The 13,773-nt window shown below is 37.9% G+C and overlaps 1 protein-coding gene across 4 annotated transcripts in view; it reads left to right on the top strand.

Moving 5' to 3' along the window:
• The window catches only part of MDFIC (MyoD family inhibitor domain containing), a 75,423-nt gene that overhangs the window by 4,061 nt on the left and 57,589 nt on the right, over positions 1-13,773 (top strand). For all 4 annotated transcript variants that reach the window (XM_073328136.2, XM_073328138.2, XM_073328139.2 and 1 more), the window contains exon 3: positions 8,245-8,376. In XM_073328136.2, the coding sequence (XP_073184237.1) occupies positions 8,245-8,376 (132 nt within the window). The remainder of the gene's footprint in view (positions 1-8,244; positions 8,377-13,773) is intronic.

Below are 13,773 nucleotides of genomic sequence, written 5' to 3' on the forward strand. Positions count from 1 at the left end.
CGGTCTGCCGCTTGTTCAGGGAAAGCCTCTGGCGGGCCGGACCGGTTTGTTTACCTGCCGCGTCCGCAGGTTTGGCCGATGGCAGCTCCCACTGGTCACGGTTCCCCGCAGCCCCCATTGGCCTGGAGCGGCGAACCGCGGCCAGTGGGAGCTGCGATCGGCCAAACCTGCGGACGCAGCAGGTAAACAAACCGGTCTGGCCCGCCAGGGGCTTTCCCTGAACAAGCAACGGACCGGCTTTGAGAACCACTGTTGTAGATTCAGTTAAAGAGATTAGTTGTATGATGTCTGAAGGTATGTTGTATATAATGTAAGGAAAACAAAAACAACGAGGAGTCCTTGTGGACTCCCATCTTTTCATGTACTATGTATAAATATACCTGCTACTGTATTTTTCCACGCCATGCATCTGATGAAATGGGTTCTAGCCCACGAAAGCGTAAAATGTCACAAGGACTCCTCATTGTTTTTGCTGATACAGACTAACACGGCTACCACTCTGAAACCTGTAAGGAAAACTGTGTCCACTTCACCTTCAACTTAAGACCCTTGTGAAATATTTACAGCATTTATTTTAAATAGAGGAAGTTGCTGCTTTTTAAATCCGTATTTAAGAAGAAATATCTCTAAAATACTCTTTGCTTTGTTAGGAAACTGACAGAGGAACGTATGGAAGTGGAGTACCAGTTTTTCCCAATAACTCCAAATATTAGCAAATCAATGTGCATGAATTTTATTTTGAGAACAGGACTTGTGGGGAAATAGCAACGAACATTTGCAATATTCTGTAGCGCGATTTCCTTGTGACTTGACCCTGTTAGGTGCTGCTGAGGACCTATGATTCCACTGACTTCGCTGGAAGTTGTAGGTTCTTGAAAAGCTTTTCTTTAGCGTACTGAAAGACCAGAATGTTTTTTGGAGTAGGTCAGGGGGTTCATGGAAATAATTTGAGTAATTAATTACACAATTCTTGATATCATTTTCTTGAAAACTTCGTCATTTTTAAATTAGGACTCCGTACATTTGCAGTAAAGAGTATAACTGAATTTCTATTTGCCTGAGAAAACTGACCAAGTTTCATTAATTAGATATAATTGGATTCTTGTGTAGAATAGAAAATATTAAATGCACTTCAGTCAGAAAAACTATAATACAACCTTCTAAAATGTTTTCCATATTTGTCCAACTATTTCAAAAGACTCACTTCTTGAGCACATCCATTTCTTCTTCTCTTCCATAATTCTGCAATGTGTTGCAAGGAAAACAGACTCTCCAATGGTGTTCTCCTCACTCAACTAATTGTACTTTCAGTTGCGCTGTCAGATAGATAGCTTAAGCCTAAATGTGCTCTTCCTCTTAAAACAAGACTCTTTATAAGGAAGAACTGTTTAAAGTTTAAATGTCTGAAAAATGCCGCAGTTATGTGACTAAGAAAAAAGAAGTGAAAGAAAATAGCTTCAGCAGCTAGTTGGGCACACCCATGCAAGTTGTGGGGAAAGAAAGATGATGATGCTAGCAAAAGTTATAAAGTGTATACTTGGCCACGTTAAATGTTTTTTACACCATGCTCACTGACATGGCATCGGAGCATCCTCCAATCACCTTTCTTATGAGACCATTTTAAAATTAATTGGTAAATATTTGTGTGAGTAAGGTAATTGGAATTTGGCTCTTCATATTGCTGGGCTTACCATTGGTAGCAAATGAATTAGTCATGTCGTCCCTTTTGAAATTGAGCCATTTTAATGCTTAGTTTTGAATCCTGAGAGCCTCATCGGTACCAGTGAGGTACCTCATCAGTACCAGTGAGGTATACCTGGCACTGAGGAGAGTCCTACGAGTGCACCTTTGATACACCTTTTAAAGGTGCTTGTCCATTTCCTCCCCCCAGTAGTGATTAGATCTGCTTGGGTGGGGCCCTGATCTTTTCTGGACAGGCCCCTTGTAGTTGTTGAACTCGTAGTATTAGCACCTCTCACCTCCTGTGCTCCCCGGCTGCCTGACTGTCCCCTGTATTAGTGTTCTGTGGGATGTAGATTGGACTGTGAAGGACCCCTAACACACCTAAATAAGAAGTCTGACTCTCACCAGTAGCTCCCATTGAAGTAAAATGCCTAAAATGTTAGCACTGACCTGGTGCTGATTATTACTTGTACCCATGGACAGACTTTTTTATATTAAATCCTGTGTATTTAAATAAACTGTATGCTATTAAGAGGTTGATCTTGCACAGAACTCCAGCTGAATAATCAGGCCATATTTTAGACTGTTTTGGAGTCTCATCTAAGAGTACTGAGCAAGCTTTTACCTTGGCCTGTTATTAACTAAAAATAATCTAGAATAACAATTAGTGAACATTGTCTAAGTGTTTGCAAAATAGAGAAACAAACAGTGTTAGTATGAAAGGAAGAATAATCGTATGACAGGAAGAATACTTTAGAGAGTAACAGATATCTAAAGATGATTTAGAGTGTTGAAACGGATTCAAACACATCAGTTGAAAAAATAGAAGAAATAGAGACATTCTGAAAATGACATCCAGCAGCCTCCTCTTTCTCTGCAAAATATACTTCCATATGAATTCAAAATATGAAATTTAATATACTGTTTGAAAAAAGAAGAATTAATGTTCAGTGCCTTGCTCAACTTCAAGCATGTGCTCAAAGTACCATTGACTTTGCATGCTTTAGTTCTTATGTGAATGGGGATTCTTTCCTGAATCCTGGGGCCATTAAAGAACACTGCACCCAAATTGGATTTGGACTGTAATAATCCTGCTTTACGGGGACTCCTAGAATTTCTTAAGGTTACAGCTAGCTACTCCAGTTGCCTTAATAGTCACACTTTACCAGCAGTTTGAGTGTTATGAATAATGGGGATTTTTTTTTTCAACTGTTGGGCAATTTTAGTTGTTTTTTTCCAAACTAGTTAAGTAGTTACTTTGTGTGTTTCCAAATATAAAATTATTTGGCTTATTATTTTTGTGAAATTGGTTTACTTCATAGTTGTCAGTGTTGGTTCTAAAGTGGCACCAAATGAAAAGCAGAAACTCATAAATGCCTAACTGTAGATTTTCCGTAAACCTACTTCTGCTTTCAGTTTCATATGCATAATACCAGTGAAATGATTCATGTCCACAGGGCTGTGATACGTCTGTAAAGCTTTGTGGACAATACCAAGCTGGGAGGGGTTGCAAGTGCTTAGGAGGGATAGGATTGAAATTCAAAATGATCTGGTCAAACTGGAAAAATGGTCTGAAGTAAATTGGATGAAATTCAATAAGGACAAATGCAAAGTGTTCCTTCCTAAGTGGAGTAATCAGTTGCGCACATACAAAATGGGAAATGACTGCGTAGGAAGGAGTACTGTGGAAAGGGATCTGAGGGTCATAGTGGATCACAAGCTAAATGAGAGTCAACAGCATAACACTGTTGCAAAAAAGGAAATATCATTCTGGGATTTATTAGCAGGAGTACGCAAGATACGAGAGGTAATTCTTCTGCTCTACTCTACTCTGATTCGGCCTCAACTGAGGATTGTGTCCAGTTCTGGTCACCACATTTCAGGAAAGATGTGGACAAATTGGAAAAAGTCCAGAGAAGAGCAACAAAAATGATTAAAGGTCTAGCAAACATGACCTATTAGGGAAGATTGAAAAAAAATGGATTTGTTTAGTTTTGGAGAAGAGTAGACTGAGGGGGGCAGAACAGGTTTCAAGTACATAAAAGGATGTTACGTGGAGGAGGGAGAAAAAATTGTCGTCCTTAACCTCTGAGGATGGAACAAGAAGCAATGGACTTAAATTGCAGCAAGGGTGGTTTGGATGATTAATAGAAGAAACTTCCTGTCAGAGTGGTTAATCACTGGAATAAATTGCCTAGGGAGGTTGTGGAATCTCCATCATTGGAGATTTTTAGGAGCAAGTTAGCCAAACACCTGTCAGGGATGGTCTATATAATACTTAGTCCTGCCATGAGTGCTGGGGACTGGGCTAGATGACAACTCGAGGTCCCTTCCAGTCCTACGTTTCTATGATTCTATCAGGGCCTTAGACTGTAGTTAGCTGATAGATCAACAAAGGAATTTAGGCACCTAATTGCCAGTTTTCCTGCCTAAATCCAAGGATTCTAGTGAGAAGGAGGTCAGCTAAAAGTTGTAATGTATAAGTACCTTTGTGGATCTAGTCCTGAGCTCTTTGGGGTAGGGACTGTCCCCCCCCCCCTTTTTTTTTTTTAAAGCAGCAGTTCCTAGCACAAGAAGGACTTGATCCTGAGTCAGTACTGTAATACAAATGAATAACCGTAATAACCAGGGAAAGGGTATGATGCTTTTACTGTATCATCTGAAAAAACTTACAAAAGTTTTGAAGAGAGGTTGGTTTTCTGGATGAACGCATTCTAATGAATATCAAACAAAATATCTAGGATGTTAGAGTTTGGAAATAAGCTGGGTTGAACAGTGTCTCTTTTTCCTACTGGCTGTCAATTTTGAGGGTTTATTGCATATAGGCTGAAGAATGTAATGGAGAAGAGAAGGCTAGTATACAGAGAGAGAAATTTCAAGACCGAACTTGTTTGAACTAGAAAAGTGTTATAAGTTCCTACACAAAACCCATGAAAAAGGAGTGCCTGATCATGCCATTGCTCTCATAGCAGCTTTAGGCTCTGTTTGGAAAACTTTCTGAGTAGGTATGACCCATCAACCAAGGTTCAAGCATTTCCTTGGATTGTTGGTAATAGTCATTGTAATGCTTTAATTTAGTGACCTTGCTTTCAGGCATATTTCATAACAAAATGCAAAAATAAAGTAAAACAACAAAATACCTACAAATGCAATTTTTTAAATTGTAAATTATTGCCGCAAATGGAGGCAATGTTCGTCTTCATACATGCTTGGACAGCAACTAGCACATTGTGTCAGCACTTCCGGAATCAAGAAAATAATCATAAAATCATAGGAGTGGAAAGGACCTTGAGAGGTTATCTAGTCCAGTCCCCTGCACTTATGGTAGGACTAAGTATTATCTAGACCATTCCTGACAGGTGTTAGTCTATTATATAATCCAAGATGTCTCCATTATTTGAAGCCTAATAATGCAATCCAAGAAGCCTAAGATCTCAACTATGGGGAAAATTCCCATTTAAAAAAAAAAAAATTAGATAGTCTAAGGCCAGTCCTTGCCTACAGACAGTCCCCCAACCTGAAGCAAATACTCACCAACAACCACATACCACACAACAGAACCACTAACCCAAGAACCTATCCTTGCAGCAAAGCCCGTTGCCAACTGTGCCCACATATCTATTCAGGGGACACCATCACAGGGCCTAATAACATCAGCCACACTATCAGAGGCTCGTTCACCTGCACATCCACCAATGTGATATATGCCATCATGTGCCAGCAATGCCCCTCTGCCATGTACATTGGTCAAACTGGACAGTCTCTACGTAAAAGAGTAAATGGACACAAATCAGATGTCAAGAATTATAACATTCATAAACCAGTTGGAGAACACTTCAATCTCTCTGGTCACGCAATTACAGACATGAAGGTCGCTATCTTAAAACAAAAAAACTTCAAATCCAGACTCCAGCGAGAAACTGCTGAATTGGAATTCATTTGCAAATTGGATACTATTAATTTAGGCTTAAATAGAGACTGGGAGTGGCTAAGTCATTATGCAAGGTAGCCTATTTCCCCTTGTTTTTTCCTACCCTCCCCCCTCAGACGTTCTGGTTAAACTTGGATTTATGCTGGAAATGGCCCACCTCGATTATAATACACGTTGTAAGGAGAGTGGTCAGTTTGGATGAGCTATTACCAGCAGGAGAGTGAGTTTGTGTGTGTGTGGGGTGTGTGTGTGAGAAAACCTGGATTTGTGCTGGAAATGGCCCACTTTGATTGTCATGCACATTGTAGGGAGAGTGGTCACTTTGGATGAACTATTACCAGCAGGAGAGTGAGTTTGTGTGTGTGTGTGTGTTTTTGGGTGGGTGGGGGGGTGAGAAAACCTGGATTTGTGCTGGAAATGGCCCAACTTGATTATCATACACATTGTAAGGAGAGTGGTCACTTTGGATAAGCTATTACCAGCAGGAGAGTGAGTTTGTGGGGGGAGGTATTGTTTCATGGTCTCTTTGTGTATAATGTCTTCTGCAGTTTCCACAGTATGCATCTGATGAAGTGAGCTATAGCTCACGAAAGCTTATGCTCAAATAAATTGGTTAGTCTCTAAGGTGCCACAAGTACTCCTTTTCTTTTTGGAAATGAGAAGGTAAATCAGTGGTTATTACTTTCACTGTGAAATTTGAAAAAAACATTGGGATAGATTTCATCTATGGACATTCGGGGGCAGATCCTCACTTGGTGAAGTTAATGGTGTTATGCTGCACATCTGTCTTTTGATATCCCTTCAGCAATTTAAGAAACTCATTTTTAGATAATCCTCAGATCAAGAGTTATTTTACTGGTTAGTTGTGACACTCCTTTCTTAAATGCTGCACCTTTGTTTTCTTGATGTTAACAATTTAATCACAATTTCAGGAGTGGTTCACAGAATAGCCAATGAAGTAGTGCTGGCTGGCAGCGTACTGTACATACCATCATAGTTTTTCAAACAGGAATCAAAAATGAGAGAATTCAAGTATGGTTTAGTCCTCAGCAATGAAAAGATGTTGGGAAATGAGTAGAAAGCTAATAGAGAAGTAAAATTAAAGGTAATTAATTATGAATTATTCCGCAGACTTCAGATATTGAGAAGATGTCTACTTAAGACTGAATGACAACTGCTGTAGGTGTGGTGACATCTAAGGAAATTTGACACTTACAGTTGGTTCTACGCTCAGAATTCTAGTTCACTTGGCTAAAATTTAATTTGGAATTTTGACTGCCCCAAAATAGTTATTCTTTCAGTAGGACTGTTTAATATAATCTACTATATCAAGATTTTAAATAGGATTGTGCACTATCACATCTTATACAAAACAGTTACCGCTGCACAGTGAAACATCAATTGTCTTCCAGCAATTCAGGATTGGTTTCATAATCTTCCTAATTTTGCTACTCTGGTTAGTTTAAGAGCAAAATCTTTTAAAATGATTTAAATCGTTATCTGTGTGCTAGAGATACAGTAAATTAATAAAGGTAACATTAAGAATTTCATGCAGTTTCCTCCCCACTATTCAACAGGTGGTAGTTCACTTTATTTTAAAATAGCTTTACATAGCACACGTTATAAAACACATTCCAAAAATGTTATGAAGTAATATTTCAAACTGCAACTTGAAATCTAAGTGCAGTATTTTTATGAACCATTGTAACATGGAATATAGATTCTTAAACTACAAGGAGTCTGGTGGCACCTTAAAGACTAATAGATTTATTTGAGCATAAGCTTTCGTGGGTAAAAACCTCACTTCTTCAGATGCATGGTGATCTATCAGTGACTGGTGTGTTTTGAATAAAATAATTGCCTACGGAAGATACCTATGAAAGCTTTCATTTATTTTGGTGAGTGAAAATATGAGTCAGTGCTTGTGAGCAAGGAGAAACTTCATATGGGAAACTACATCTGAACATATTACTGTTGAATTCTCTAGTACTTGTAAAGAAGGCTTAAGAATCTCTTGGCCAACACGGTGAAACAAGCTTTCTTACATTTGGAGCATGTTTATTACAAAAAGAAAAGCATTTTGTAAATTTGGTTAGAACTTCATTTTAATTCAACAATGACTTTTCATATCTATAAAAAAACAACAACTGAAAGTTCTGTTACCATGGGATTTTTGTCTCCATCAGTTTTGGCTATTAGTCAACATAAGTTGTCTTATTAGTCATATGTTGAATCTCAGACCTTTGGCACAGTTCCTATAGCTTTCATGAAATTCCCACATAGTAAGTAGTTTCTACACAAGAAGCACATCTGCATGGGCAAAAATACTGGATTTTGTGTGTCATTTAGAGGTTTTATCTGAAAATGTTGTTTTGGGAGGTAAATAAACGTTGTTAAATGCCAAACACAGTTTGCCATTAAACTGTTGTCTTAAGGTATATTTGCATATGAACATGTAAAATGCAAGCGCACTGAAAGACTTTCATTAAAGAACTAGTCTGATTAGATGAGCAAAAATGATGGGAAAAGTGGTTGAAACTAACATTATTATGCATTATTTAAAAGGGGAAAATAACAATACTAATGTTATCAGTGATTTGAAATTAAAATATGTTTTTTCTTTGATTTAGAAAAATGTGATAAAGAGAATACAGCTGCAGGAGAAAGAGACATAACACCACCTTCCAATAACCAAAGCATACAACCAAAGATACAAGACCAGTCTGTCTGGGGAAATCGCACTGATGGTGACCTCATCAGAAGTAAGTATTTCCAGAACAAATTGCTGTCGTTTAGGCTTGCTTTACTAGTGTAATGGGGTACTGACTGTTGACTCAGTTAAATGTGTGTCAAATCAATTATGTTGCAACCATAATGTATGTCAACAGAATTTCTTCCCTGGAATGATTCCTGTCAGCATAATCAGCAAAAGGTTGAAACCAAGACATAAACAAGATGTTTTGGTGATTTGAGTGTCTCTGCATAACAGTATGATAGGGAACTCCTGTACAATTTACCTTTTAAAGACATAATATTATGTGATGTGATATACTTTGCCTATAAGTTCATGACCAGATGAGTTTATGTAGCAGACAAACTAGTTGCAGTGTGCAACTTTACTAGGTACTATCACCATAGATTTATCAAGTTACATGTTTAAGTGGCAGAGTAAACTAAGCTCAAAGCAGCTTTTTTTAAAGCGAGAGCTTCCATTCAGATACATTGAGCAACTGAGGAATTTCAAGTCCTAAAGTAGCATGCTTGCAGAAACGTCTTGCATAACAAAATGTAGCCTCTCCAGACACCGAACTAAAAGAATGTTGTAAAACATACCTTAAAGCTTGATTGGTAAGGGATTAACACTAGATAGACTAGGGTGCAGCTTCTAAAACCTATAATTTATTTTAAATGAAGAATGTAAGGCTATTTTCATTTTCTTTTTCAGTCAATGTTTATGCACTGCCCAATGTATTCTGAACAGTTGCACATGCTTAAAGGTCAAATGTTTTGCTAATAACTGTTAGTGCTAATACTGTGTTTACTTTAACATTCTGTAAATAGTTGAGCTTTTGAAAGTCAAAGGAGTGGTAGCATGGGGAAATGTCTCTAATTATAAGGTATATTCATAAATTGAATAAGCTTAAAGCAGCATTTTGCATCTACTTTCAACCTGAGGAATATGGACTGACCATCCACTTAAAGGTTAGCGTTGCGGCATACTCTGCATGTATTGTCCTTCAGCAGCGTGTCAGCAGGATAAATTTGTGCTACTCTAGTCCTCAGAACTCTCCATAGTTAAGCATTTCTTTTCCCTTGTGTGGTCCCATCTCCTCCCCTTTCTGTAAGCAGCTGAATAAAAGTCTCTCTTGAAATATCAACTTCTCCCTTTTTTTAGATAACTAACTCCATAAATATTTTGCCATATCTTGGATGTATTGTGTTACTGGTTAGGTGTTTCTTAGGAAAGCTTAAATTTACCTAAAGGGTAAATCTGCACATTTTTCATAGTTTGGGGTAATAGTTGTTGTTATATATGGTGACATAAATGTATGTAAAACAGCGTGGTGGGAGAGCTGTGCCACCATTAACAGGTTCCTTATCCCAAAGGACTATCAGTCTAAGGGCATAAGCTAGGGCAGTTCAAAATACTGTACTGGGTATTAAGGTGTGTGTGCACTACAAGATCTACAGAGGCAAACCTTCTACTGCACCCCTGTAGTGCAGACATTTGCTACAGCAATGGGAGAGCTTTTACCATTGCTGTAGGACATTCCTCCCCCTTCCCCCAAGAGGTGGTAGCTAGATCTTCTGTGGACCTGGTGGTGTCTATATTGGGGCTGTGGTCATCATACCTACGTTTTTCAGTGAGTGATGTAGCTAGGTTGACCTAAGTTTGGAAAAAGTGGATGTTAAATGGTTTTGGAAAAGAAGAGAGTGATGTTCTAAATGTAATGGCGACAGGCAAGAAGATGCAGAGTTGAGAGTGAGCAAAGAGAGAGATGGGTGTAGTGGAGGAGATGAGGGTAGAATTGTTTGCAGAAGGAGGGGTCTGGGGTTCCTTGTAGGTTAAGAGAAAAAGTTTGAATTTTATGTGGGATTAGAAAAGAGGCTGGGGAAGAAGGCCTAGAGTTCTGGGAAAGTAAAATCAATTGGTAGCAATATTTTAGATGGACTGAACTGCAGTGGAGAGAGAATGATATAGCAGAAGGTTGCAGTAGTCAAGATTTAAAAAAAACAACTAGTGCGTGGATTCTGTTCTTGGCAGTTGGATTGGAGATGGGAGGATGATTTTTTTTTCTCTTTATGGTATAGGAAGAAGCAGCAGGAATTGGCAAGTGCGTGGAAGTAAGGAGAGTCTAAAATGACACCATGATTGAAAGCCTGAGTAATGGGAGGGATCATCTCATCATAAATATTTTGGTGGGATTTTCAAAAGGGTTTAGCATTGGCCTAATTGTTCCCATTTAAATCAATATCAGTTTTACCATTGACTTCAGTGACAGCAGTTAGGTCAGTGCTGAATACCTCTAAAGCTCCCATCCTTTACTGCTATATGAAACTCAAATATAAAGTGCTGCCATTATGATGAAGCATGTGTGAATAACTGTTGTGAAATAATGAATACTCATTTTTTATTTCACCACTGTTTTTTTTTTTCTTAATTTTCTTAATGCAGAGCAAAGTGATCCTCCAAGAAAAAGTAGTAAAAATCATGATACTAAAGCAGATTTTCTCACTGTTCTTCAGTTGTGGGCATGAGGAGAGACGTAGCTTTTACATCACATTAGCAGTATTTGACTCGATTACATACTGCAAGTGTTATTTGTAAAAGTTTTATGCATTGGTCTTCTCGATAATTGAAGCTTGAGTAACAGAACAAGTATAATAAAGAGAACCTTGTGTGTCTAAAACATTGTTTATCATCTTAATAATAAGTACTTCAGCTAAGCATGATAATTATTCAACCAAGTATATTGTATTATTCAAGTATGTTCAAGAAATATTGTATATAAAAACCAGTCTGGGACTAGAAGTAAACAGTGTTTTGGCATATTGTTATGTTTTAAATAAGAAAATTTACATAACGCTGCCTAGTCAAATAATTAGTTTTTCATGTTTTTAATTAATTTTAAACAAAGGACACATTGTAATTTTTGTTCAAAAGTCTTGCCATCTATTTACCACTGTCCTAATGATTCAGTTTCTCTTTTTCCATAAGGATTGTTTTGTCCACCCACACAGTTGATACATGCTCCCTTTTGTAATAAGAACCTTTTAGTTTTCATATGATAAATGTTTCCATCTGTTAATTTTCCAGGTTTTTCTTTTTTACAGATGTTTCTTATCCTGCTGTGTATGTAACTAAATTCATCCGTCAGTTTTACTGATCCAGATACAGTACAATAGATTAGAATTTTAGGGACTCTGTGTAACGAGTTCACTATTTTTATCATTGCTCATTTGCATTTGTAAATTCATGTTACAAGGCAGAATTAATAAACTGAAATATCTCATCCACTCATTGTCTTATACAAACCCCTTCACACCCCTTAGCTTGCAGCCCGTTCCCCAAACCAGCTGCAGTTTTGCTACACCTTTACATGCTTGGACTCCCACATATCCCTCTTGTTACCACCCCCATCCCCCCAAAATCCCCAAACCCAAGTCTCAGAAACCAGTAATGAACACCATCATACTACCCCTGACAAGTGATCTACCCCCAACGTGCATCTTTCTCCCAGTTGATGATCATTCAGACCATAGTGTAGGCATACTTACAAGATGGGGAACTGTATTCTGGAAAGGAGTGACTCTTAAAAGGACCTGGATGTCATGATGACCATGAGTTCCCTCTACACTGCTGTGGCCAAAAGGGCTAATGCAATCCTTGGATTAATGAATGGGAGAATAGGAGTTGGGAGGTCATATTACATCTGTTTTTGGCACTACCTGAATGCTGTGTCCAGTTTTGATGTCCACACAAGGTTATGCTAATAAATTAGAGAGGGTTCAGAGGAGAAAGATTAATAGGCTGGCCCAGCCAGGAAAAAAGAAACCTTCACAAGCACTCATACGCCCATTCACATACACCCCATAACCATATATGCTGAGCCCAGTAATCTTATCCTGTCCTTGCCTGTTGCTGTGCACCCACACCTTTCAAAGGCTCTGTATGTTTTTTTCCCCACTGTTAAGCTGAAATTAAAGAAGGTGCTTAAGTTTCACTGCATTTGCTTTAACTAGTGTCTGTGGGAAAGGCTATGATGCAACAGCACTGCTTGTGGTAGTGCTCATCTCTCCCAGTCGGAGACGGGGTGTACATGCTTTCACCGATCCCAAACTACAGTGGCTTCTGCAGTTTAATACTCAAGCTATACCGGCACAGAAAACATCTTTGTTATAGTCAAAACAACATTCAAAATGATTAAGTAGATAGATTTTAGACACAAGTCTTATAGAAAGTAAAAAGTCGTCATTAAGGTATGTTTTATGTAGGAAAAAGAATGTGTGTGAGAGATGGGGGAGAGTTGCAGTCACTTGATCGTTATTTACTTGTGAGGATTTAATCTCGTTTCTGGTTTTCAAGAAGGATAGCTTTGTAATATTTAAGAAAACAAAAATCATCTCCAATAGATTCAAATTGCCATGAATAATTGATTAATAATAATTCAATTCTGAAAATTAAATAGCCTAAAATATGCCCATGTTTTACAGATAGAAAGGTCATTGCTATCCATCATTTCTCTGCTTCAATTGCCTCTTTCTCCTCTACTAAACAGCATCCTGTGTAAGCGTTCTTCTCTTCGGAAAGGGATACTTTATCCATCTCTGGGGGGATAAACTACTATGTACACTGTGGTGCCCACTATCTTAATTAAAGAAAAGGAGGTAAGGAAGGTGGTGTGATTACATTACTCTAGGAGGTTTATGATCTTCTCTATTACTCAAATTTACCCAGAGATTTTATTTTCTACAGTTAATGAATGAAAACAACTGCTCTAGGAAAAGGTCTGTTTCGGGATTTGCAATGCAGTATTTTTGTTTTTTGGTAGGTTATATTATACAATTTAAAATTAGGACATTTTTATAACTCCCATTATAGTATCTGATTTTTAGAATGATCCCTTCTGCTTGATTTCAGTCCAAAGATGAATTTTTCTTAGAAATCTTAGAATGTATTAAACCGTTTTAAAGTTATGAGAATGAAAAATCTTGTTCTGTTTAAAAAAAAAAAAGTCTTAGTGCTTGGATTAACTCAAATGGCTGTTTTCAAACTTCAGAGCTGGCAAATCCTCTGTGATGGCTTGTTACTCTGTAAGTCTAAAATGCTTTACAAATTAGATTAACAGAAATGAATGAAAATAGCATACTGATCTTAAATAGTACATCCTCATCCTTAAAGACATAATTGTGCCATGTTCCAAATGGGATAGATGCAGTGCCTGAGCAGGCACGTGACCAGAAGTGTATCTAAATAAACAGTCCAGCTTTGTTTATTTCAATGCCCAGACATTCAAATAAAGGCAAGTAGGATATGAACTTGAATGTTTGATCCCCTTTGAGCCATTTAACACATTTTCAGAGGAAGCGTGTCCAGACAACAGATACAGTAGTTGTGTCTAGGAGCACCTTTATGTGTAGCCATTTCTTGGGACACC

The sequence above is a fragment of the Lepidochelys kempii genome, chromosome 1, assembly GCF_965140285.1.
Source record: "Lepidochelys kempii isolate rLepKem1 chromosome 1, rLepKem1.hap1, whole genome shotgun sequence".
In the NCBI taxonomy this organism is placed as follows: Eukaryota; Metazoa; Chordata; order Testudines; family Cheloniidae; genus Lepidochelys; species Lepidochelys kempii.